Genomic DNA, 24,974 nt, shown 5'->3' with positions numbered 1-24,974 from the left:
TTTAATAATAAATTATCAGATCCTTTTAAATGTATTTAGTATTAAACATATTCAATAAAACCTCCCAAAATATTGGATACTGCCCAGCTCGCCCATAACTGCAATATTTTGTCGACATGTCCATGTTTTATACTCTGCCAATAATTTCAAAATTCTTGTTTGTTTATCTCCCATGGAAAACAGAGGGCGCTGTTCAAGAAAAATGGCAACATTGAAGAATAGAACTTTATAAAGTTATGACGTCTAGTTTAAGCAGTGTCTTTAACAAACAAGAATGCTTACAGCAGTTTTTTCAAGACTTTTAGTGTAAGTTCACGTGTACCATATTTGAATATTGTTCCTAAGAGTGGAATAGATAAAACTACAAACGAAAACAATGGTTTTTATGATCAGTCAACTGACAAATCTTATAAAAATAAATAATATTTGGATGATTACATTGCTATTTCTAGGTTCATGAATCAAGTATATTTTGATTCCCAGGTAACGACGACTTCAAAAATAAAACAAACCGTGTCACATTCAAGTTTTTTACTATTATTTGGTTCGTTTAGAAGGTTATGAAATTAGAATGAGAGCACTAAACTTTAAAGTCTATATTTGATTACACATGTATGGGAGGGGGGAGTAGCAGGTGTCCTAATCCTGTAATCCCGGCCTAAAAACAAGAAATTCTGAGGTCACCGATATAAATTAATTTAAATCGCGACATCCCAAAATTTGAAAAAAGAATTCCCGGATCCCGAAAGGGTCAATCCCGAAATCCTGAGCTTTAAATAAAAACACCTGATCCGGGAGTCCCTATAAAGGTCCTATCCCCTCTCATGTATGGAAATATTTTACCCCTTTGCCATAACATGAGTGAGTGTCAGTTGTGCAGGTGATAAAGAGCCAGGAACAATATCCTAACCACATATCAAATTTTGAACTGACTAAGATAGACAACTCAACCAAAGGTGAAATCGTCCCACTTTTTAAACAACTTGCCAAACTTATGATAAAAAGTTTAATCCTGTTAAGATAAGTCCTGCCAACTGGCCCTAAAAGTGAAAAAGTTTTGCAAGTTTGCCCTACTTATGAAAAATCAAATTAGTCCTACCAACTCACCCCATTTATGAAAAAAATTATAATTAGTAAATTACGCAAGCTTCCCAACTGCTGTTAAAATGACTATTACAGGGAAAATACCTCTTGTTATACTTAATAAAAATAAAAAAAGCGAAAGCAAGCCAGCACTTAACCAAACTATCCTCTTCAACATGTGGTAGCAGTACCTTGAAAGTGCTCAGCATCTCTACAGCTAGACTTTAAAGTCCGCTTGGTCATGGTCTAGTCATTGAAGTCGAAAGCTACTATGAACTGAACTTTTTTAATGACAATCTAGTGTGTCAGTGCTGACATTTCATCTACTATGTTATGTGTAATCATGCCAGTGCTTTGTATTGTATGTTTGTTTTTAAATGTTATGATTTGTTATCATGTTATGAATACTCATGTTATGATGTACATGTGCAAACTTATCATCTGAAAAAGAAATTATGTAAACCCCCTTCATTTGTGATAACAATGTTGCGCCATCCAGTGTTCTCCCCAGGCCGATATGACGCTGCAGTGCCGCAGCCCCTTCATAATATTTTCGTTAATCCCACAGCGTCTTAATTGGCCGCTGTCCCTTACTACTTGATTCCGCAGCGTGTTAATTTTCACATTTTCATAATAAATGTTGGTTAAAATTGTCAAGTTGCTGAGCACTGCTGAGAGGTCGGTCAGTGTTACGCAATATCTGATAATATAGTTTTACCTGAGCCACGCTTATCTCAGCCTTATCGGACTATGTTATCATGTAATAGCGTAAATGATCATCAAGAAGATAGATATTTTCAGAAGAAAATTAAAAAAAATAAAAACTTCAGTGCAGAAATTGAAGAAATAGATCGCAAATACATTGTATTTAAGCATCGTGTGTGTGATTACTTGACCATTTGAATAACGATTTTTTTCATTGGTCGAGAAGAAGAATCTATTTAAACACGACCAATGAACATGTTCAATACACATGATAGATTTGAATACACATTGCTAAAGATATTTACGATGAAAATTATGAATGAGAGTATTTGTAGTTGAAAAAATTAAAATAAACTTTGATTTAAGATAACGAGAAGTGATTTATTTTAATTGAAAGTGAAAAATGTTGCTTGCAAGGTAAATTCGTTTCAAACTGTCATATTTTTAGAAATAAAATGATCATTGAACATCGATCGTGAGTCGGAATCGCCGCGGCTTCTGTATTAGTGATAAGTAAATAATTTCAACGGTCTTAACTTTAACGAAGTTTGGTTTATATTTACCTGCCAAAGATACGTTTTAAAAATAATGCACACAGAAGCGTAAATAAATGTCAAACTACGGAAACTTGTCAGCTGTTCATTAAAATATTTTTGTTTTAAAAAGTTGTATACCAACTTTCTTAACAATATTTGATTTTATTAATTCTGAATGAACATGTTCTCTGCAAATAACAAAGGGTGAATTCTAAGCAAAAGACATGATGGAAGTAGAAGGGTTTTTTTTTCAGATCAATGACTTCTAATGAAAAGGGGAATACACCTCCCTCTACACTCAGCTGTCAGTATAAGCAGATGTTATAATTGCTTTTCATAATCCCAACTGAGCTAAAGTTTTAGCAAGTGATAACAGCAAGCACCATGTTTCTGGTTTCGGTGACAAGTGGCTGACTGAGTTTTCATAGCTTAGAAATGTTAAGGGGGGTATAAGAAAAAAGTTATTATGAGAGGGGGTTTTCAACCCTGAAGAGGATTAAGACAACGTTGAGGAACAGACTGTCCAACAAAATAACACTACAATGTATCTTGAAACAATATCCCTAGAAGTAGCAGAGAGTACAGAGATGAATATTTATATTTTGACTTTCTTTAATTGACTGAATATAAATAACTTTTGTGTTTTAAATCAATTTATTTCATATATAGTATATTCTTGTATAAATTCATTAATACTCTGCATTATTAAACACACAACACAAAGCAATATTGCATGTTATGATTTATGACTAATTGATTCAGATCACAAAAGATCACTATAAAAAAGGAGTTACGCGCCCTTGAATTTTGCGCCTTGAAAAAATCCTGGGGAGAACACTGCCATCTATTGGTTGAAAAAGGTTGTGCCCATTTCGAATACATTACTCTTGAACTCTCTTTAGTGTGGAGGTGAAAATACTGTAGAGACTAGAGTCTACAAACTTGGTGAAGCAGGAAACAAAAATATGCGTTGACATTCCAATATTTGTTCAAGAAATATACACAGGAACTTCTTTGAGAAGAACATTTGAATTTTCACGAAATATTGTCGTTTGTTTTGGGGACCAAGACTTGTTGAAAAATCAGCAAGTGGTTATTGTTTATCTACATTTTCCCCATTTAAAAATTTGATTATGTTACAAATGTAATATGCACTTCTTGATTGGAAATTTGATTCACTTTTACAGTTCTTGAGTTATGTCCCTTTATAACATTATATGCTAGCGGGGGCATCATCTTTGTCCCTTTGGACACATTCCCCATTTATTTTTTAGAAGTTACTACTATTAATCTATACTATTAAACGAGAAGACCTCATTTTGTGTGTCGCTTCTCTTCCTTCCACGATAAATAAATCATCATGCCTCTGTGTTCTATAGGTAACATGCATAGTCGCTTTTGTTATCCATTCTTATGATTATTCAGATTGAGTTAATATTTTTGGAGAAAAACGACAAAAAAGAGTCTGGATATTGATTCCGTCATCAGACTGACTTTTAGTCATAGATTAGACTTCCGGTTTTAAACATGCACAAGTGCAACCAATCGTTTGATAGATAACAAAACTGAAAAATAAATAAGCCAATCAGAGTGTTCTCCATATCATGATGTTTAGGTAGCAAGAAGCACAACTATAATTCCTCCTTATAGTGGACAATTATTTTTTGCGTTTATCTAGCTACATGTAAACTACGAGTATACTACTTTAATATATAGAGCCTCTCTGTATTCTGTCGACTGTTTTCTTTGAAATGTTTACTATTTAAGGGGTCATACCAGTTGCATATATGTATATATATTAAGATAATTAGTAAAACATGAGGAAACAAGAATGTGTTCTTAGTTCACAGATGCCACATCGGCACTGTATTTACTAAGTTTCGAGTTGATTGGACTTCAACCACATCCAAAACTACCTCGACCAAAAACGTTAAGCTGAAGCTGGACAGACGGACAGACGAATAAACGCACAGATGCACAGACTACAAAATATAATGCCCATAAATGGGGCATAAACATTTATTGTTGAAAGTGAAAGTAGTGATTTGGCAAAAATGAAAGTAGGGTAGAGTTTAGAGGGAGGCAGCCTTTTCAGGACGTCAAGATCGGGTGTTTTTAAGCTCGGGATTTGGGGATTGATCCTTACGGGATCCGGGAAGATATTTTTCGATTTCGGGATATGAATTTCTTTAAATTCTGCTTCTCGGGATTTCATTTTTTAAGCCCGGGATTTCGGGATCAGGACCCTCCGACCACCCCTCAAATTAGCCTTAGTCAGTTAGTCGGTCTTAGTCATTTATACTTGTAAGATTCATATCCTAACAATGGCATGTTAATAAGGCTCTCAAAAGAAAAAAACACCGATGGATTGTCCTAGAAGCATACTTTATTAGACTAATAATGGTCTATTATATATATATATAAGCAGTTACATTTATTTCATGTTTGAAGCGGTGCAAATTTTTAACTTTATTTGACTTTTACCAAAACATTGTAGCAAAGGAGAAGAATAAGTGTGGGCTGAGGCCAAAACACAAAAAATATTTGAATTTAACAGAGAGGAAACAAATATTGGACCTTGAAAAAGGGAGAGGGCTTTTGATTAAAAGTTTTATGAAATTCTCCATACATAATATCTTTTACAAAAAATCATCCTACAACAGTTTACAAGCTGTATATGCCTGCGATTTCGCGGGTGTGTTCTAGTTAATATTTATTTTAACCATGACTGTATGGCATTTTATATTTTAATATTTTATGTTGTATTTAAATGAGTAGTTATTGTTGCAAACTCCATTAGAAATTTGAATTGAGATCATTTTTGGAATAAGGGAAAGGGGGAGGGGGGGTAAATTTTTCTCATTTCAGATTTCAAAAATTAAAAAGAAAATTTCTTCAAATATTTTTTTTTGATGGAGAATTAATATTCATGAGCAAAGTGAATTGCTCAGAAGCCAAAAAAATAATTTTAAGTTCATTAGACCACATTCATTCTGTGTCAGAAACCTATGCTGCGTCAACTATGTAGTCACAATCCAAATTCAGAGCTGTATCCAGCTTGAATGTTGTGTCCATACTTGCCCCAATGTTCAGGGTTCGAACTCTGCGGTCGTATAAAGCTACACCCTGCGGAGCATCTGGTTAAAATTTTAATAACTTTCTTTTATTATCCTGGATTTGGACAGAAGCTTGTTTTTGTATCTAGAAGGAAATTTTTGTTAAAATTTTGTACCTGTTTATCTGTATTTCACTTATAAATGGACTTAGTTTTTCTTCCAGTTAACATTACATACATTCGCAGTTAAAGTTTTTTTGAAACATTTATCATATTCATAAACTATCCTGAACAGAAGCTTCTTTCATGTACAATCAAAAGATAGTACAGAGAGGATTATTTTTTCCTTATTTTTGTTGAGCCTGCGATTAACAGCAAAAGTAGGCCAGACACTGGGTTCCATGGAACCTTAACAAATTTTCTATCCAAGCAGCTCAAAGAACTCCTACTAGACAGCAGGGGTTTCATTATCTTTCATGTTGACTGGTACTTTCCACGTTTCTAGGTGGTACTTTTCAATTTATTCCATGAATATCTTATATAAAAATTCCAACATTTAGGCTGTACTTGTCAATAGCATAGGAGGGTAAAAGTACGGGGTACCGCCTCCTTATGAATGGCCTGTAGACAACTGCAAGTTTTTTTTTTTGCTTGGAAACCCTCTGGCAAGTTCTGTGCATGGCACAGTCATAACTTCGTGTAACCTGCAGTAGGTTTTGGCATGCTGCTAGTTGTTGGTGTCCTTCGTTTGAAGAAAGAAAATTACGTTAACAATCAGCGGCTTGTTTATATTTTCACATTATGAATGACTGCTTTTAAATATTTGGTTAGTCGTTGTAAATCTTGATTTTGTAAAATAATATTTCAGTTGACAGTTGAAATTGACTTTTACAAGAAAAAACTCATTTTTGCCTCGCTTGATGGAGTCGAAAAGAGAGACCTGCTACGGTGGTGTCAATAATGTATTAGATTGTGATTAGGTCTAGTAAAAGGTGAACCACTAGTGGTAAGACAAAGATTTTTTATGCAGTTGTATTAGTATTGGCACATCTCATTGCCTTAGAGATTATTTGGCCTCACCCCCTCAGTAATGCCAATGGTCTATTGATTAAAAGTGATTAATTGAAATTGTTAATTTCTGCTAAGTTTAGTTTTCATTTATTAGTTTGTGATTAGGACAGAATCATTATGGGGAACCACTAGTAGTAAGTGAATGATAATTGGTATACAGTTATATAAGCATTAGAATATCTCATTTCCATGGAAAATATTTGTGCCAAGCCCCCTCAGTCATGGTCTATTGAATAATGAATTGAAACTTTTGCATAGTTTTCATGTATAATTATAATTTGTGATAAGGTCGGCTTATGGGGAACCACTCATAGCAGTGATATTATTGTCTTTTTTCAAAACTACCTGTACCGTTTTTTATTGGGAAAAATGCATACTTTTTATTGAAATCGGGAAATTTGTATATTTTATTCTAAACACATCTCCGAATTTTTTGCTCACCTTTGCTGTCTTTTTTGTCCTGTTTTTTTATGTATATTTTGGTTGTCAGACATTTTCAACCTGAAAGGTACTTTTCAGAGAGGGGAAAGAAACGGAAGCAATGATGGTACGTAATGCATTGAAAACCACATGAGTTACAAACATCATGATGATTCTGATCAGAAAACCGGATCTCAAAAGTGCTTTCTAATATCAAAATAATAACATGAATACGATATTCATAAACATTACTATCAATGCCATCACTGTTTGGGGAAAATGTAAAACTTTTTTGGAGGAATTTTAAGCCATTTTTGTCGAGCCTGCAACTTTTGTTGCAGAAAGCTCGACATAGGTATAGTGATCCGGCGGCGGCTACGGCGGCGGCGTTAGCTAACTTCTTAAAAGCTTTATATTTTAGAAGGTGGAAGACCTGGATGCTTCATACTTTATATATAGATGCCTCATGTTACGAAGTTTTCGTCAGTCACATGTCCAATGTCCTTGACCTCATTTTCATGGTTCAGTGACCACTTGAAAAAAAAGTTCAAATTTTTTGTAATGTTGAATTCTCTCTTATTATAAGTAATAGGATAACTATATTTAATATGTGCGTACCTTGCAAGGTCCTCATGTCTGTCAGACAGTTTTCACTTGACCTCGACCTCATTTCATGGATCAGTGAACAAGGTTAAGTTTTGGTGGTCAAGTCCATATCTCAGATACTATAAGCAATAGGGCTAGTATATTCGGTGTATGGAAGGACTGTAAGGTGTACATGTCCAACTGGCAGGTGTCATCTGACCTTGACCTCATTTTCATGGTTCAGTGGTTATAATTAAATTTTTGTGTTTTGGTCTGTTGTTCTCATACTATATGCAATAGGTCTACTATATTTGTTGTATGGAATGATTGTAAGGTGAACATGTCTAGCGGGCAGATGTCATGTGACCTTGACCTCATTTTCATGGTTCAGTGGTCAAAGTTAATTTTTTGAGTTTTAGTCTTTTTATCTAATACTATATGCCATAGGTCAACTATATTTGGTGTATGGAAATATTTTATGATCTTTATGTCAGTCGCGTAGGTTTTATTTGACCGTGACCTCATTTTCACGGTTCATTGCACAGTGTTAAGTTTTTGTGTTTTGGTCTATTTTTCTTAAACTATAAGTAATAGGTCAACTATATATGTTGTATGGAAGCATTGTTAGCTGTACATGTCTGCCTGGCATGGTTCATCTGACCTTGACCTCATTTTCAAGGTTCATTGGTCTTTGTTTAGTTATCTTGGTTAATGTTAAGTTTATGGTACAGTTGTTATAAAGCTTAGCTTTTTACTTAGGACTAACAAAATAATATCAATGATTAGTATAGAAGGCGAGACATTTCAGCGTGTGCACTCTTGTTTTTAGTAATTGGGAATTTTCTCTAGGGGAAAAAGCAGAATTTCGGCTGTAATTTCAGGCAAACAATATCACTGCATAGTAGGTCAATGATATTTGGTATGCAGTTGTATTAGCATTGGTACATCATATGACCATGGAAATTATTTGACCCCGCCCCCTCAGGTATGGTTTATTGACTTTGAAATTTTGCTTAGTTTACATGTATTAGTTTGTGTTATGGTTTATTGACTTTGAAATTTTGCTTAGTTTACATGTATTAGTTTTTGTTATGGTTTATTGACTTTGAAATTTTGCTTAGTTTACATGTATTAGTTTTTGTTATGGTTTGTTTAAAGAATACTACATGTACTTATGATAAGTCAATGGTATTTGGTATGCAGTTGTATTAGCATTGGCACATCTCATTTCCAGGTAAATTGTTTAGCAATGAACCTTCAGTCATGGCTCTTTGACTTTATATATTTGTTGTTAAATAAGTGTTGCTATTTTAATTTCAACATTTACTTTATCGAAATTACAAAAAAGCAAGACACATCTCTGTGATAACAACTTATTTAAAATAATAATACACAAAAAAACACACAGAATTGGATGGGGGAAAAGATGAAAGGTCTGAAAAGCTAAGTACTGTTAAGAACCAAGATATTAAATGGTAGCTTTGATTGGTATTAACATGTCAGATCCAAATAAAATTTGGCTCTAATTTCATTGGGCAGCTCAAAGGCAATGCATTAATGATCTTGGTCATGCAAGTTTTGACACATTCACAACACATTCTTAGACAATCAGGGATCCAGTATTATGGAGTTATTGATTAAAATCATAATGAGGCAGTTGCACTATCAGGGATTTATAAGCTGAATCTAGAAGTGATAATTATATGATTTTATTACGCAAAGGAACTTACTTAATAACCAAAAGTACACACCTTTATTTCTTACCAATTATAATGAATTTAGATGAGAAGTTTATTTTGAATAAAGTGCCTTAATATCAACATTTTACAAATAGGGAAAGGGTGACCTTAAAGTGTAGGCATTTGTCCGGAGAGAGCCTTCTTAGAAAAAAAAGACAAATGCCCTTTTTAAAAGTTGCAGACAACACTTTGCCATGTTTACCTTTTGACACTATCAAAGTACTGATAAACACTCATGAGCATTTTATGACAGCACTATTATTGTGAAAACACATGAACAATACCAGTGGGATCAAACATTTCTTGAGGTCTAAAGGCTGTAACTGACTTGAGAAATGGGAGATCTTCTCAAACTCTTCCAGTTAGAATTTTCTTAACATCGCCAGTCACACAGCAACCTTTAAACTGAATTGTTAAGATAAATACACCTGCATTACAAATCAATTGGGAAGAATGTAAGCGAACACATAAATGTCCTTTTAGTAAAACTACATTTTTAAAGATTATTTGTATATATGTACGTTGTACTAGATTTTTTGTTTTTTTTTGTTAAAATGCTTTTTGTCCAATGAGTGAATTGATAATGTCCCATTTAATGTATAAAAAAAACATCACTATAAATTCTCCAAGAAAGTTGCTCTCCCTGTTGTAAGACTTTTAATCCTTTCTAATGAAAGTATTCTATGGATAATGAGAATTTTCAGCTATTAAAGATTATTTAATATAGAACACTACTATTATTCTCTGAGCCATTATTTAAGTATTGGGTTGTGACCTCTGGTAATAGAGATTTGATTGACATTACGAGTACACAAAAGAATAGGGGTCAATACCTCATTGGTTAACATGTTAATGAGGTCATTAGTGTTCATTGAACTTTGTATTGATTCTTGTCTAATGTTCAATAATATTCAAGGGAAGATAACTTCAGTGAAATTTGTGGATAGTCGTCAATCAGATTGATAAACACACACTCATTTTGTGTGCATCTTCAAGAGACAAATTTTTCCTATAATTGATAAATTTTGATTTTAACCAGATATGTTATATATCTGCAGAAATACTATATTATAGAAATATACAGTTGTTAAAAAGGAGGTGCTGGTTTTAACAAGTATACACAGCATTATTTAAAAAAAGGGAATAGTTTGCTATAAGTAGCCAAATAATTAAAGATCAGCTTAAAGCAGTATGAAAATTTATGGAAATTTGGCATATTATTGTGTTTAACTACACCATGTTGTTTATGTACAGAATAATACATGTAAATAAATGGACAAATTATACATTGTCAACCATTCTTCAAAGAAATTTTGTTGTTCTATTTAAAAGTGCAAAGGGCTTTGGTGTAAACTTTTTGTCTATAGTTGTTTTGGACTCTCACAGGAAATATGAACAATTCACACAAATGCAAAAAAAAATGGCATCTGAAATTTAACCTAATTTCACTGGTGTGAGTGTAAAGGGCAGGTCATATACAAATGTACATACTATTATTGTGATAAATTAAGATCTGTTGCAAGGGTTTGATATGAAAATGTCTCCACCTTTTTTTCCCTAGAAGATTGTTTATTTTTAATCACAGATTTTAGTTTATTTCTGGTATCCATAGCAACTAACATGACTAATATGTAATTGGGTCATACTATGATGATAGTACATGTAGTGCATTTGTTTTCATTGTTTTGATAAGAGTAATATTGTATTTACTGTACAATCAGTGCACTCACAAGGGACCAAGGAATCTGATTATACTTAGAACAGTAGATAGCGTACAGGATACAGATTTTGAACAGCTTCAAATTAGCCTACAATTTTTCTGTATAACATGTATAATGTAGACAAGATTGTAAGACACAAAGTTACAGGGATGTTATTACACGATGATGAGGAAATATATTTTCAGTTACAGGGATGTTAATACACGATGCCAATTTTGAGGGAATGGATTTACCATATGTTTAACTATGTCAGTCAGTTTATCTATTTACTTTGCAGGCTTGTATTTGGTACTCTGTACCCAGCTTATGCCAGCTATAAAGCTATACGAACCAGAAATGCCAAAGAATATGTGAGTTACTTAAGATATCAGTGCATTAAATAGGAGTATGCATCAGTGATATTAAAAGATAAAAGATGAGGGTATAAAAGTTAAATGGAATGAAATTAACAACTGAAAAGAAAGAACAAAGGACATTCTCTGTTTATATAAGAAAACAGATCATCATGTATTGTAGATACGTTAGAACTATTATTTGGTTTTACACAGCAAACAAACTTAAAACAATTTTAAATGAAACTGACACAGAAAAATATAAAAAACTATGTCATGTATGTTTTAATATAAATTATTTATTCAGTGTATATCAAGTACATACAATGTAGTCAAGGTTACATATACAACATGTTCTTTTCTATAGGTTGTCAACATGATTATATATTTTAAATGGTAGATTAAGTTCATCTTGCATAAGAAAAAAATCACAGGGGAAACTTTTTGTAAAACTTGATACTTATTTTGTCATAATTTAGATGTTCATGAAACTCTTAAGATTTTCAACCCATAGAATGTAAAAAAAAATATAAAAAGAATATATACATTGTGTATATTATTGAAGAAGAAAGGAGATTTAAATTATATCACAAGTTGTAGTTATCTTTTCTTTCTTTCTTTTTTTTTTAGGCCAAATGGATGATGTATTGGGTTGTGTTTGCCTTCTTCTCATGTGCTGAAACATTCTCAGATGTCTTCCTCTCATGGTAAAAATAGTTTATGGTGCAATTTTATCTTCTCAATTCTCAGATAATTCATACTATGACAATGCAATATGTCAGAAATTATGAAATATTATATGAAATTATTTTTAAACTGCACTGATTCATGAATTATATTTTTCATAACCCATTTATGGGCATTAGGTTTTCAGGCATGTCCGTCTGTCCGTTCGTTTGTCAGTCCGTCTGTCTCGCTTTAGGTTTAAGATTTTGATCAAGGTAGTTTTTGATGAAGTAAAAGTCCAATTAACTTAAAACTTAGTACTGGTACACACATTCCCTATGATATGATATTTCTTATTTTAATGCCAAATTTGAGTTTTTACCCCAATTTCACGGTCCACTGAACATAGAAAATGAATGGGCCGATGGGGCATCCGTGTACTATGGACACATTCTTGTTTATTTTGTGAATACATGTACCGGTACATTGTACCAAACAGTCTATCTCTGGTGTTGATCTGGTGTTCATACAGAAAAACAGTACAAATGTACTGTGTTTGAGTGTTGCCACATCAATTGCAGTGGCGGATCCAGAACTTTCATAAGGAGGGCCCACTGACTGACCTAAGGGGGCCTGCTCCAGTCATGCTTCAGTGATTCCCTATATAATCAACCAAATTTTTTCCACAAAAGGGAGCCCCCCCCCTGGATCCCCCTATGAATTGGGTATTTGACAGTCCCAAATATCCATTTTACTAATGCTGCCTACCTAGGGCCAGTCTAAAATAGGATTAATGAATCAGGAACTGAAATTGAGGACTTTTTTTGTGATTAAAAAAAGAAGAAAATTATGCTATGAAATTGGCAATGGCATCATCAAGTTTAAATTTTTACAGATAAAAGCTTTTCAAACATAGATGCTGACGATTCTTCAATGTGTGAAATTTCTGTCTGTGTTACTTGTGCTTGGCCTCATTTTAGAAATAATAAGAGGTTGTTATTTTATTTTGTCACATGTCTGAAGTGTCCAATAACTCCAATTGTCAGTTTTCGTGATGGAGTGACCACATTGTTTCTAACAAGTTGAACACCAAGTTAAATGTTAATTATTCTATAGATGCTTTACTAGAGCCCATATCAGACTTATTCATTACACAGTACCTTGAACTCATATTCATGGTCCACTGCATCCCAAACTATTTCTCATTATATCAATATTTCTGTTACAGGATGCCATTTTACTATGAAATTAAAATTATATTTGTGATATGGCTGCTTTCACCTATGACAAAAGGATCCAGCTTTTTATTCAAGAAATTTGTCCATCCACAGTTAAAAAAGAGAGAAAAGGTTTGCATCAGAATTATTTGTTTGATTTTTAGATTGCTCATTAGGAAAATCAAATAACTATGCCATTGTGCAAACCATCAAAATCAAACGTTTAATTCTTAAAGAATTTAAACTTGAACATGAAATGATTATTCATCTGTATATCATGTATATTGGGATAGTAAAAACTAATGGTTACATTTAATTATGAGGCATAGTAAAGAAATAATAGTACTTGATATCAAGTAACATACATCAAGATAATTTGACTGATATTTATGTCCATGGCATTGTCAGTGTCAGATAACCAGAAATCCAAAAAGGGGATCCAAATGAATATCTTGCAAGCTACATCTCCAGAATGAAAAAAACCTTAGGATACCAAAATTTTATATCAACTCATTCATGATTTTTAACAATGATTTTCATGTACAGGAAAACACAACATCAATAAAAAAAAATCAAGATTAACATCCCATTGATCATTAAGCTAACAGTGCAATCAAACTTGTTGGTCTAAGGATAGATAACTCTGGCATAAAGAAAACAATGTACATAAACACCCTACAACCAAACAACATCATTGTATATGTATGGTTACAAATGAATTGATTGATAAATATAAGGTGTTTTATTTTAAATGATGAACAAATTCTTCAGTGTGAGTCCTTTGCAACATAAGAACTGTAAATAGTTATTTAATCAGGCTTAGATTGGTACCATAACTAATCGAGAATAAATATAAAGATAAAATATTGTGCTTATCAGACATTAAGCAAAATATAACTTTGATATCCACACATGAGATGTGGGATAAGTTTCAGTGAGACACCAACCCATCAATGAACTTGAAAATAAATCTAATAAACTTAAATATAGATTTTTCATGAAATATTCATGCATTAAGTGAAGCTCAAAATTTACCAGGAATGTAGGAAGTCAACAAAATACCATAGATTTGTCAATATAAAAATAAGAAGATGTGATATAATTGCCGATGAGACAACTCTCCTCCATAGACAAAATGGTGTAGAAGTAAACTACCGTAAGTCACCGCACAACCTTCATCAATGAACAAATCCCATACATAAAAAAAACCACTTTAAAAGATGGATAGAACCAATTGGCTCAAAATACTTAAGCTGCTAATATTAAAAATGTGTCTACCCTCTGAATTGATTGAATTTTATATTTTTATTTTCAGGACATTGATGAGTATATATCACAAGCTAGAACAAAGGGATATAGTGCAATACTTAGTCTAGGACATCGCGGTCTGAAATATTGTACAAATGTTGTTGTTAGAACTGCAATAAAGGTATGCTGTTTAGATGTTAGGATTTTATTCAATGTGGTCTAACTGATCATTTAATTGAAGTAATAGTCTCTTGACCTACCAGCATTGTGAGGTCTTGATTTTGATACACATGTGGTGGTTAGAAATGTAGAAGTTAAATAAGTATTTAGTCCTGCTTGTATAAACTTATAGGTCTGAAAGATACAAAAAAACTGAACCAAAGATATAAATCTATTATGAAAAAATAAAGGTATATATGTAATATCAGTATTAGGAGATGTATTATGATTTCCAAATGAGTCAACTACCATAGTTCAAGTGAAGTAAATGTAAGTAATTATAGGCAACATAGACCTGCCTTTAAAAAACATCATGATCTGTTCTATTATATACTGGGGATTCATTTATTTTTGTGGGTACCATTGTTCATAGATTGAGAAAAATCTGCATTTTTCATGGATACTTACTTGATTTGTGGTTTTGTTAAAGTCTGCATACAACCTAATAGAAAATTTGTTATTCGTTGAAACTTTAATTTCGTGTTTCACCTGTACCCACGATATCCACCAGAATTGGTATCCAACAAACAATAATGAATCCACAGTAGTTATACTTATAATGACTGCAATAAAGCTATACTTAACATGCCAAGTCCTTACAAAACGTCTTGCAGAGCATCAAAGGTATAACATATTTACAGATAAAGCTATGTATTATTCTGATTATAATATTTACAAATAAAGCTATGTATTATTCTGATTAGCACATTGAGAACTGATAATTAAAATTGATTTTCAGATGGGTCACGATTAAGTAATGTAACCGTTTGTTGTATTGTTCTTAACTTTAAAAATATTGTTACGTGTAGTTCATATGGTAATTTTTTGTTTGAAAATTATTTCTTGACTAGTTTAAAATTTTGAAGCAACAGAGTCCTTACATCAAAAGAAAACATTTGATAGAAACCAGTTTAGTTTATACATATTCTTTGTTTCACACAGATTGATTTCATTAATATTTTAGGGACAGTCAACTTTGACAGAGCATGTGAGAAAGAGCTACAGTACCAATGATCTAAGGGTACCAGATGATTCATCAGATCAGATGGATGATAGTAGTATATCATATATGGATGATGATGAAGATGAACTTGGTATGTAGCTTTTTGAACATACATAGACGTTTTAATATGTCATCCATCTTTGAAGTGATTTTGCTTAGTAATTTTCTTTTTATGAAAATAGCTTTCGTTAAGTTTATATCCCTGCAAAGTTTCAAAATAGAACATTGAGCAAGTAATGTGTTTTCAAGAGAATGAGTTATTGGCAGAAAGAAAAATTTCCTACATCAATTAAAAAAAATCAGTTAAACAACATGTTGACATTTAAAAAGTTGACAGATATAATACAATATAAAAAATATTCAGAAAGGATTTCTTCAAATGACCAAAGTTTATTTTAGTATTGTGTTACTAAACTATAATTTTTTGATGCTGACTTGAAGCTATGAATAAGCGTGACCTTGAAGTTATAAACGAGGAAATATCAGATGATGAAAAGCCTAAATATAAGAAAAAGAAAGGTGAGAGTGCAATCCTGGCTTTCCAGCACTGGGTTTACAACAATACACTATCAGATCCTTCTTTTACCCTGGGTTCATTTGTCTTTAGTTCAACCCAATTACATTGGCCTCCATGACTCTGAATCTTTTTATTGAAAAAAATCATAGTTTGTGCATATTATTAAGTTCTTTATGTTAACACCAATGATTTTATCCTTGCATGAATTGTGATAATGGTTTATACTGTGCCTTCTTGCATGTTTTTTTTTTACTGTGGGATCAATTGAGGCCAGTATTGGAATTGATTATAAGCTATACTAGAATGTTCATAATTTACCACTATTTTTTCTCTGAAGATGTTTTTGTTAAATTGATCTCAGATTTTGTTATGATTCTATAACTACACAATTTACCAGTGGTAAAAATGATATCCTTAATTTTTAAACAATGAAACAAGATGCATTTTGATTTTTGAGTATTTGGTAAGCACAGTGAAATGTGTAAAAAAGATACATTCACAAACAAGGACGGACTGTGTTTTATTAGATGGTAACAGTTAAATAGCATGAAGATACATAATACTTCATTAGATTAGGCAGTCCCATATTATTTATTATTTTCAATTAACTAGATTCATTATAGTTTAAGTATTTAGAATTTGTTAATAGCACAAAGCAGTACCATGTTCATTATTCTCTTTCTTCATAAAAAATCTGGTATAAAGAATAAAAAGGAGTTTAATTTTACTGTATATTTTTGTCATTTGTCCTCAATAATTATACTAAATAAAAGAAATGGCATCATCTAAACATTGATCATATTATCATGTGCAAATGCAGGTTTTTTTTAGTTTTTTTTTAACTGTTTGTGCATCTTTTAAAAATATTTGCAATATTTTGACTTAATTCTAGCTCCATTAATTATTTAAATTGTGAACTTTTATTTAAATCATATTTTGAAATTAAAAGTACACATACTGGTAGTATAAAGTACAAAGAAAAAAAATTTATAAAATGAATGAATCCACAGTTGTATGTTTTATCTAATTTTAGAGTGTATATATATATCCATATATAATAAAAACGTAAAGATACAGTTTACTATTGTTATCTCAAACTTGAAATTCTGCAAGAGTTGAAATATTTATACAGTCCAGAAGTCAGATACAGCAATTTATATGAAATTTCTCCATTGAGTCCATTGCTCTCTAAATCGTCAGGCTGAAAATTATGTTCCTAATTTCGAATTGTTAAATGAGTAGAAATTGCAGTTGGGATTAAATTTCTTCACCACAATAGTTGGCACTTGGCCTGAAACCTAATGTGAAATTTCTTTTATATAACAACATATTATAAGATATTATTAGATGTTTAGACTTATTTATTATCTACATTTTATATGCTCATTAAAATATAATCAGCTTTTTAACTACAAAATGATTGCCCTGATAAGCATTCTATGAAAGGTCATTTGCATAGTGATATGCAAGGGTAAGAACAAATCAAATAGTGTTAAAACAGATATGCTACATTATATCTTTAGTTGCAAAGCTGAACTTTAAAAAAAAGAAATAGTTAAAAAGTTATCAACTTGAGTAAAAATTAACCTTTTTTCAAATATTAACAAAACGATATCAAATGACGTCGTTAGTACCAGGTGTGATTAAATTAACCAGATACATATACTGTATGGTATTACATTGTCCAAATTAAAGTTCTGACAGCATTTAATTTAAAGATGAGAACTTGCAATTGACTCTCTCCAATATCACCAAAAAACCAATGCATCTAAAAATTCATTTGTGGTGAGTTTAAAGTTAAATAACTTAACAATAATTTATTTTATTGTAGTTATAAACCAATTTTCAAGATGTTTCAGCCATTGGAAAATTAATTGTTGCATAATCTTTCATAGAAGAAAAGACAAAATACAAAACAATTGTAATGCAAGTAACAATCTGATTATATAACATTCATATAATTGTTAGCATATAATCACTTAATATGCACCAGCATAGCTTTAAAAAACTGTACAAACCTTTTCTTAATAAAAATTGGAGCATGCCTAGTAATGATCCATGCAAAACAAACATAGTATATGGCTTCAACACAACAATGAAATTAATGCAGCAATGATAAAGAATGACCTTGGTATGCAAGCTAAAAAATGTATTGAAAAAGACTTAATTCATTTTAGAAATAATATTTAAATATTTTCAGATTCACGATTATATGAAGACAATAGAGAATTGGAGAAAAGAAAAAAGGTCATCAGTAGAAGTAACAGTGATCTTACTGATGTAAGGCGTGGCAATCTTAGATCTCAAAAAGAAGGTATTTAAACAAATAAAACATAAATCAGTAGAAGTAACAGTGATATGAAATATTATCAGTCCTGAGACATTAAAGTACATAATTCACAACCATACCTTAATAAGACCGCCTTCAATCATGCTGATGGTGAGAGGTGATAAGACCTGTTTAAAAGAGACATAAGAAACAGTGTGCAAGTATTTTTTTCCAAACTGATTGTAAGACAAAATATTATAAATAAAATATTTGTCTGCTTGACCCACAAAACAGCTATGAAATACTGATACTGGACCAAAAAGATTTTATATAATTGTTAAAAATATAAAAAAAAAAAAAATGTAATTAGGAAAATACAGAACTCATTTATAAGCTTGGTTATCTGTTTATACAACAGAGTTACTTCCCCTGAAATAAACAACAACAAATTTACATTTAATTTCTTTGCTAAGTTATGCCTCTACACTATAAGTTATATGGTTCGCTACTAACCCCCTTCGGATCCATAGAGGGTTAGTAAAATTCATAGGGGGTGAGGCCGGAGGCCGAATCTCATATGGACTTTATTCACCCTCTATTGATTCATAGGGGGTAAGTAGTTAACCGTATAACAAATTAATCGTGCTCTGTATTTTATCTGCTGCGTTTTTTTGAAAAATAAACAATGAAACACAACATCAATAGATGACTTCACCATTAACGCGTCATGAACCCTGTATAAAATTTACTAACCCCCTATGGTCTTATAGGGGGTCACCACGTGACATCTTTAAACCAATCACAACATGATAATTTACCTGCGGTGCGATAAAGAAGTATAGTTTGACAAATTGAATTCATCACATGGTTGTAGAAAATAATTAAGGGTTGTTTTATTCTACTTTATTTCAGCACCATTAGCTAGTTTGAATGAGGAAGATGAAGAAATAATCTACTCAGAAGAGACTTATTACCTTCCTACCAATAACAAAAGAGATGTAAGTCTACTAATTTAAAGGACATGTAAAGTTATGTTTGTCAGGGATGACTATTTATTACAACAGAATAGTTACAATATTCAGGAAACAATTTTTTGTGTTATACGTGTGCATATAAGGTTTTAGAAAAAGGAATTAATCAATTAAAAGCTGTTAATCTACATCAAAAATATTTAACACGGACAATTCCTTCAGCAGAAAAACTGAATGAAAACTCAGCACATGTGAAAAGAAGGTATACACATTTATACTTTTCCCTTATACTTACATCCTCGTACTACAGGGAAATATAAAACAGTACTCATTGCTCTTTCTAATTTGAAATTGCATGTACAGAATGAATTGGCAATCAAAAGTTTGTAGGATAACTAAATGCTGAAGTCATTGCAATTTTATTATAGTTAATCTATTCTACTGTTTTGTTTCATAAAGAAGTATTTTCAAAATAACTGCAGAATTATGCATCAGTGTTTAATCTACTGAGTTATATTTACTGGTTATGATATTCAAAATGTGTTCTACAATCACACTGGAAAGAAAAGGGTATGATAAGGGGGCTTTATTTTTTAATTAAAAAAAAGACAAACATTATAAATCAACTAAATAACATACATGAAAGGTTCATCAGACATTAGTCTGTGCACATCTGAATTTGTCTTACATTGGCATCACGGCTTCAAACCTCACTGATCAGATAAACAAGTATAGTTCGATCAAAGCACAGTAAATAGCATCAATTTTCCATACACTTCTTATTTTCTGTATATGATGAATTAAAACTGTTATACATTTGTTATTTGTAGTATAGAGCAGATCCATATGGTACATTACCAAGGACAAGGGCCAAAACAAGAGGGAAGATAAACCAATGATACTACAACACTGCTCAATTTCATCATTTCTACACAGAACACACATCACATTGGCACACTACTGATAGTGTGTTATGACACTAATTTACTGCTGTACATAATGTGATTACTTGACTTCTTAATCATTGCAAAAGTGTTTCTGGAAAAAAAATATTATAAGACAGAGTCTAAATTACCAATGTATTTTATAAGGTTATTTTTTTCCATTCATGGATTTTGTACATTTTCGTATAATTTCGTAGAAAAGAATACAGCTGTGTGGATAGTGAAGTTCTGTCCCAAATAAATGAAATTCTAGAAGTCAAATTTCCCCATGGCTATGTACAAAGTCCTAGAGGTTTATAAAACATAAATAATTTTAAAAATCTCTATGGAGCTGTTGCATATGTATCTCTTTTTAAATTTTACTTAAACATGTATAGCACAACCCTTAGAATACAAGGTTGTGAGCAGGTTATGATATTTTTCAAATCAACGAAATGTAGTGAATAACTAGATTTGAACCTTAAATGTCAAAAATATTTGTCTGTTGAAGAAGTATAATAAGATCTCTACTAATTGTAAATCGAATATTGTGAGTTAGTATTTCAATGATAATATGAAAGTCCCATCAAGTTCTACAAGGTTCAAATGTTTTATTGGTAAGATTGTGTGTAGAATTTTTTTTGTATTTTTTTGTGAGAAAGGTTTGAATATTCATACAAAAGTTAAAATGTTGATATTTAATCATTACAAGGCAGTTTGATGTTTTTCAAGTTATATACAAATTAGTTACAGATTTAGAGTACACTTCTTAGTTGTTGATAACTACAGCCCTTGAAATTTGACATTTGATGGAAATTTTAGTTTTTCCTAAAAAATTGTTGTGTCTGAAGATTTATAAGTGATTTTTAGAATGAAGTTACACTATTATTAATAAGGTTTTGGTCAAATTTGACTTATGATGCAATGACTAGAACACATTCAGAATTATACTTTATTAGTTTTCCATTTCGGCAGATAGATTTGATCTGAATGTTTGGATGTTTTTGTATACCTGAAATGATTTTGACAGGATTATTGGTCTTGTCCCTATCCTTGCTACAGACAGGGGGCATTTGTCTTATACAGACATATTTTGTTATTTTGGTTATTAAATTGTAAATACAAAACGATTGACTGTTTTTGGTTTTCAAATACAAGATTACTCATGTCAATCATTCAGTTGAAGATTCTAGGTTATTTTGTTTTAAATACCGGTATATATAGCGATACATTTATATATTAGTTATGATTTGTAATATGTTAAATAATTCCAGGGTTAGTGGTTATAACATGATGTTGTATTGTACTTAACTATAATTATTTTTATTTTCTTCAATGTCATGACTGATGGGAAGCCTAGGGAAGTCATCTGAAGGACAAGTTTAGAGAACTTTAAATGGGCATTTTGTATGTTTTTGGTTTTTTTAAGTGCAGGCTAAAGTTGAATAGGATAGGACAAAGCTTATCAAAAACTAAAAAGCTTACTAAGAGCCTATTACTTAAAATGTAGATGAATTTTACAGCCTAAATTTTTTTTAGAAAGAACCATTGCCATATCAGCGATCTTTGAATGACCTCACTTCAGCTTTTTATCACTGGTTCACAGTTTCTATTTACTGCACTTGTTTTTTAACCAATTTATTCACTATATTTATACACCAGACCAATATTTTCCCCAATATAGTTCTCCCTAGTCTTCCACTGATATAGATTCCTAGTCGGCACAGAATAGGAACATTGTCAATTCTTGCCACATTCTATGTCTCAGATCACAGTTGTAAACAACATTAACAGATAAAACATGTAAAATAAAGATGTTTTTCAACATTAAAACAAGAAAAACAAACTGAAAATGCAGATTTAATCTATTTCATGCTTTTACATGTTTCATTACTTTAACGAAATGTCAAAAATATAAGGATTTACTAAGACTAAGAATATTTCACTGTGCTATACTTTTTTACTCAGATTTGTTTTGTTGAAAAGAATAATTAATGTTAAATCTGCACACAAGATTAAACATTCTATAAAATATTTTTGAAAAGACCTATGATTTTCTTTTATTAAATTTCAAATAGGATAAAACAAAGAAATAATTTTACACGGCTTTGTGGTGATCTGTATAATTTGGATGATAAGCATTTGATGAACCTTTTTTATCACAAGAATGTTTTATATGAAAGAAAAAATGAATGCAGTGAGTGTATCTTTCTTTATTTATTTCTACATGATGTGTTGGTGTGTAATTTTTACATGATGTGTCAGTGTGTAATTTAATTTGAATCTCATGATATTGACAATGAAATATATCCTTCATGTAGCTTCTATATATAATTCTTTTTTCATTTAGCATTCTTTAAAACATTCCAATTTTGAACTTATCTTTTTTTATTCTTTCTTCTTTATTGCACATGGTTGCACAAGTGGGTTTATTATGTTTGCTAATGCTTTAGTTTGATACTTTTTATAATTCTTTTTCTACAGTTAATTTGCTCAATTTAGTTTCATAGTTTGTCAATGCAGCTGTTATGACTTTGAAGTCATTAAGTTGGATATTACAAATAATAGCTAAAAAGTTTGCTAGATAGTCTTAAACATATGGTAATTTGTACATCTTAGATTTAAATCAGAATATTTTAAAATATTCAATTGAAACACATACTGTATATAATAAATGTTATGGATAATTTTACATATTGAAATTTTAAAAAATGTCAGATTTGCATTTAAGTCTAATGATTATGAATTGGCTATGCACAAATAAAAGAAATCTAGAAAAATTGCTGTATGTGACAAAATGAATGAAATTGTATTACATGTACTTGCATGTAAATAATGCTCAAAGAATATTTTTTTGTTTTGCAATTTTGAATTATGATTTGAAAGTGACTGAGTTGTGATCAGATCTACACATGTAATAGAATTGTATTGATTGATTGGTTTGTGTCATATTTTCAGTCGTGTAACCATAGGTCGAAAGACCATAATAATTGTCCATGATAGTGATTGTTGTGTAAATAGAGAGAAGTCTTTCATAGTATTGTTGGTTTCCTTTAAAAAGGAAAGGTTATAGTAAGTTAATGTTGAGATGTCATCATCATATACAGTTGTAATAATTTAATTTGTTCATTCTTAAGAAGTATGTTCATCTGTATATGTTTTGATTATTTTAAATTATATCTTATTTTAGGGGTACCGTAGATAGTATTTACATGAAAAACACATTTCACACTTTACTTTACTTTACTTTTAAAAAATTCTTTCTTTTCCTCGATAAACAAAGTGCATGCTTCTCAGTTTTATTATTTGGTTTCATTATTTTTACATTGGAAACGCTCCATTAAATAAGTTGTTCTGATAGATAGTAATTTGTATTTCGAATTGTATTAAGGCATTTGTCTTTTAACATCAAAATAGAGTAACCTTTTTTTTTTATGTTTTTTTTTTTTTTGAGTAATTTTGAATTTAAAAAGCCATATGAAAATGAAAAGTTTTACATATCAGTTAATACTTAATATTGCATTTTGTCATTTATGCCAAACTGTATTTTTGTAGTTCTTTTTTTAAAGTTATGATTTGGCATGAAAGCTTATATCATTTCCCAAAGTACAGATTCACAAGACTGATTTCCTATATAAGAATGTTCTTCAATGAAATTTCATAAAGTGAGACGTTATAAAATCAAAGAAATTGGTCAGAAAGCAGGTGTCAACTTTTCAAACTTTTGGAGGATAGGTATCCTGGTGCTTTTTGTTTTAAATGTTTTATGGGTCAGGACTGGGGGAGACATGTATGACTGATAGAATCTTTTTTTTTTTATAAAATTGAGTAGGAAATGGGGAATGTGTCACAGAGACAATAACAAGACCAAAAAGCTGAGTTCACACACAATTCACAATTAAGTTGTTGAATTTGAAATAATCACAATGTTAAATACTGCTTTTTATTTAGTCAGTTTTTAGAAAAAGAAAAACTTTAAAAGGGATGTCTACAGCCATATAAATTCTTCCACTACATTTCCTCTTGAGAATTTATTTTCAAGAGAAGAAATATCCTATCACAAAAGCTATGGTGGTTTTGGATAATTCGTATGCAAACTTTATCTTTCTTTTTCAATAATCTACAAAAAGAAAGTGAATTTCTTTTTCATGTCATCAGCTAAGAGGTGATATATACAATGTTTCAATTTGTTTCATTTTTGCAGTAAAATTATTCATATAAAAACAAAAGATTTTGGATATCTATCTATGACACAAAATCAGTAGATCCATAACCAAAAAAAAATCAAATGTTTACTGAAGAACAAAACAACTGTTTAAATAAGGTCTTGAGAGTTGACATTTGTGAGTTGGTGACAATAATTACGTTTGGTTATTGTTTTTTAAATTTCTTAACTTACAATTAAACAAACTGTTGACTGATAAATTCACAATTTCTTAAATAGATTCAACTTGAAATTAATCTGTAAGAATGAAGATAAGGGTTAATGTTTATTTTTTATGCTTTGAGTGCATATATTTGAATTTTTTAAAAGAACAGTTGATCTGTTTTGACACTTGTTACAAAAGATATAGTGACACTTTGTTACAGGAATGACAGTTTATATTCTGTACGGGTGCTATCATATGTTTTATCTTTTCATAAATATATTAATAAATACATTTTTAACCATACAAGATATTATGTTTTATGAA

The 24,974-nt window shown here is 31.0% G+C and overlaps 1 protein-coding gene across 2 annotated transcripts; it reads left to right on the top strand.

Moving 5' to 3' along the window:
* Nucleotides 1–163: 163 nt before the first annotated feature.
* LOC139521782 (receptor expression-enhancing protein 1-like) lies at nucleotides 164–24,953 on the top strand. 2 transcript variants are annotated; one of them, XM_071315402.1, is made up of 10 exons: nucleotides 164–306; nucleotides 11,193–11,265; nucleotides 11,878–11,954; nucleotides 13,142–13,262; nucleotides 14,446–14,559; nucleotides 15,562–15,691; nucleotides 16,042–16,119; nucleotides 18,318–18,431; nucleotides 19,299–19,384; nucleotides 20,188–24,953. In XM_071315402.1, exons 1-10 carry the CDS (start codon nucleotides 275–277, stop codon nucleotides 20,254–20,256), a joined length of 894 nt encoding a protein of 297 aa, XP_071171503.1. In that variant the 5' UTR covers nucleotides 164–274; the 3' UTR covers nucleotides 20,257–24,953. The 2 variants fall into 2 exon arrangements, with proteins under 2 accessions (XP_071171503.1, XP_071171504.1); XM_071315403.1 differs by lacking the exon at nucleotides 16,042–16,119.
* Nucleotides 24,954–24,974: the final 21 nt, after the last annotated feature.

Source organism: Mytilus edulis, chromosome 4 (assembly GCF_963676685.1).
Source record: "Mytilus edulis chromosome 4, xbMytEdul2.2, whole genome shotgun sequence".
Lineage (NCBI taxonomy): Eukaryota > Metazoa > Mollusca > Bivalvia > Mytilida > Mytilidae > Mytilus > Mytilus edulis.
Note: the sequence above shows the minus strand (reverse complement) of the source record. Positions and strands in the feature narration are given on the sequence as shown.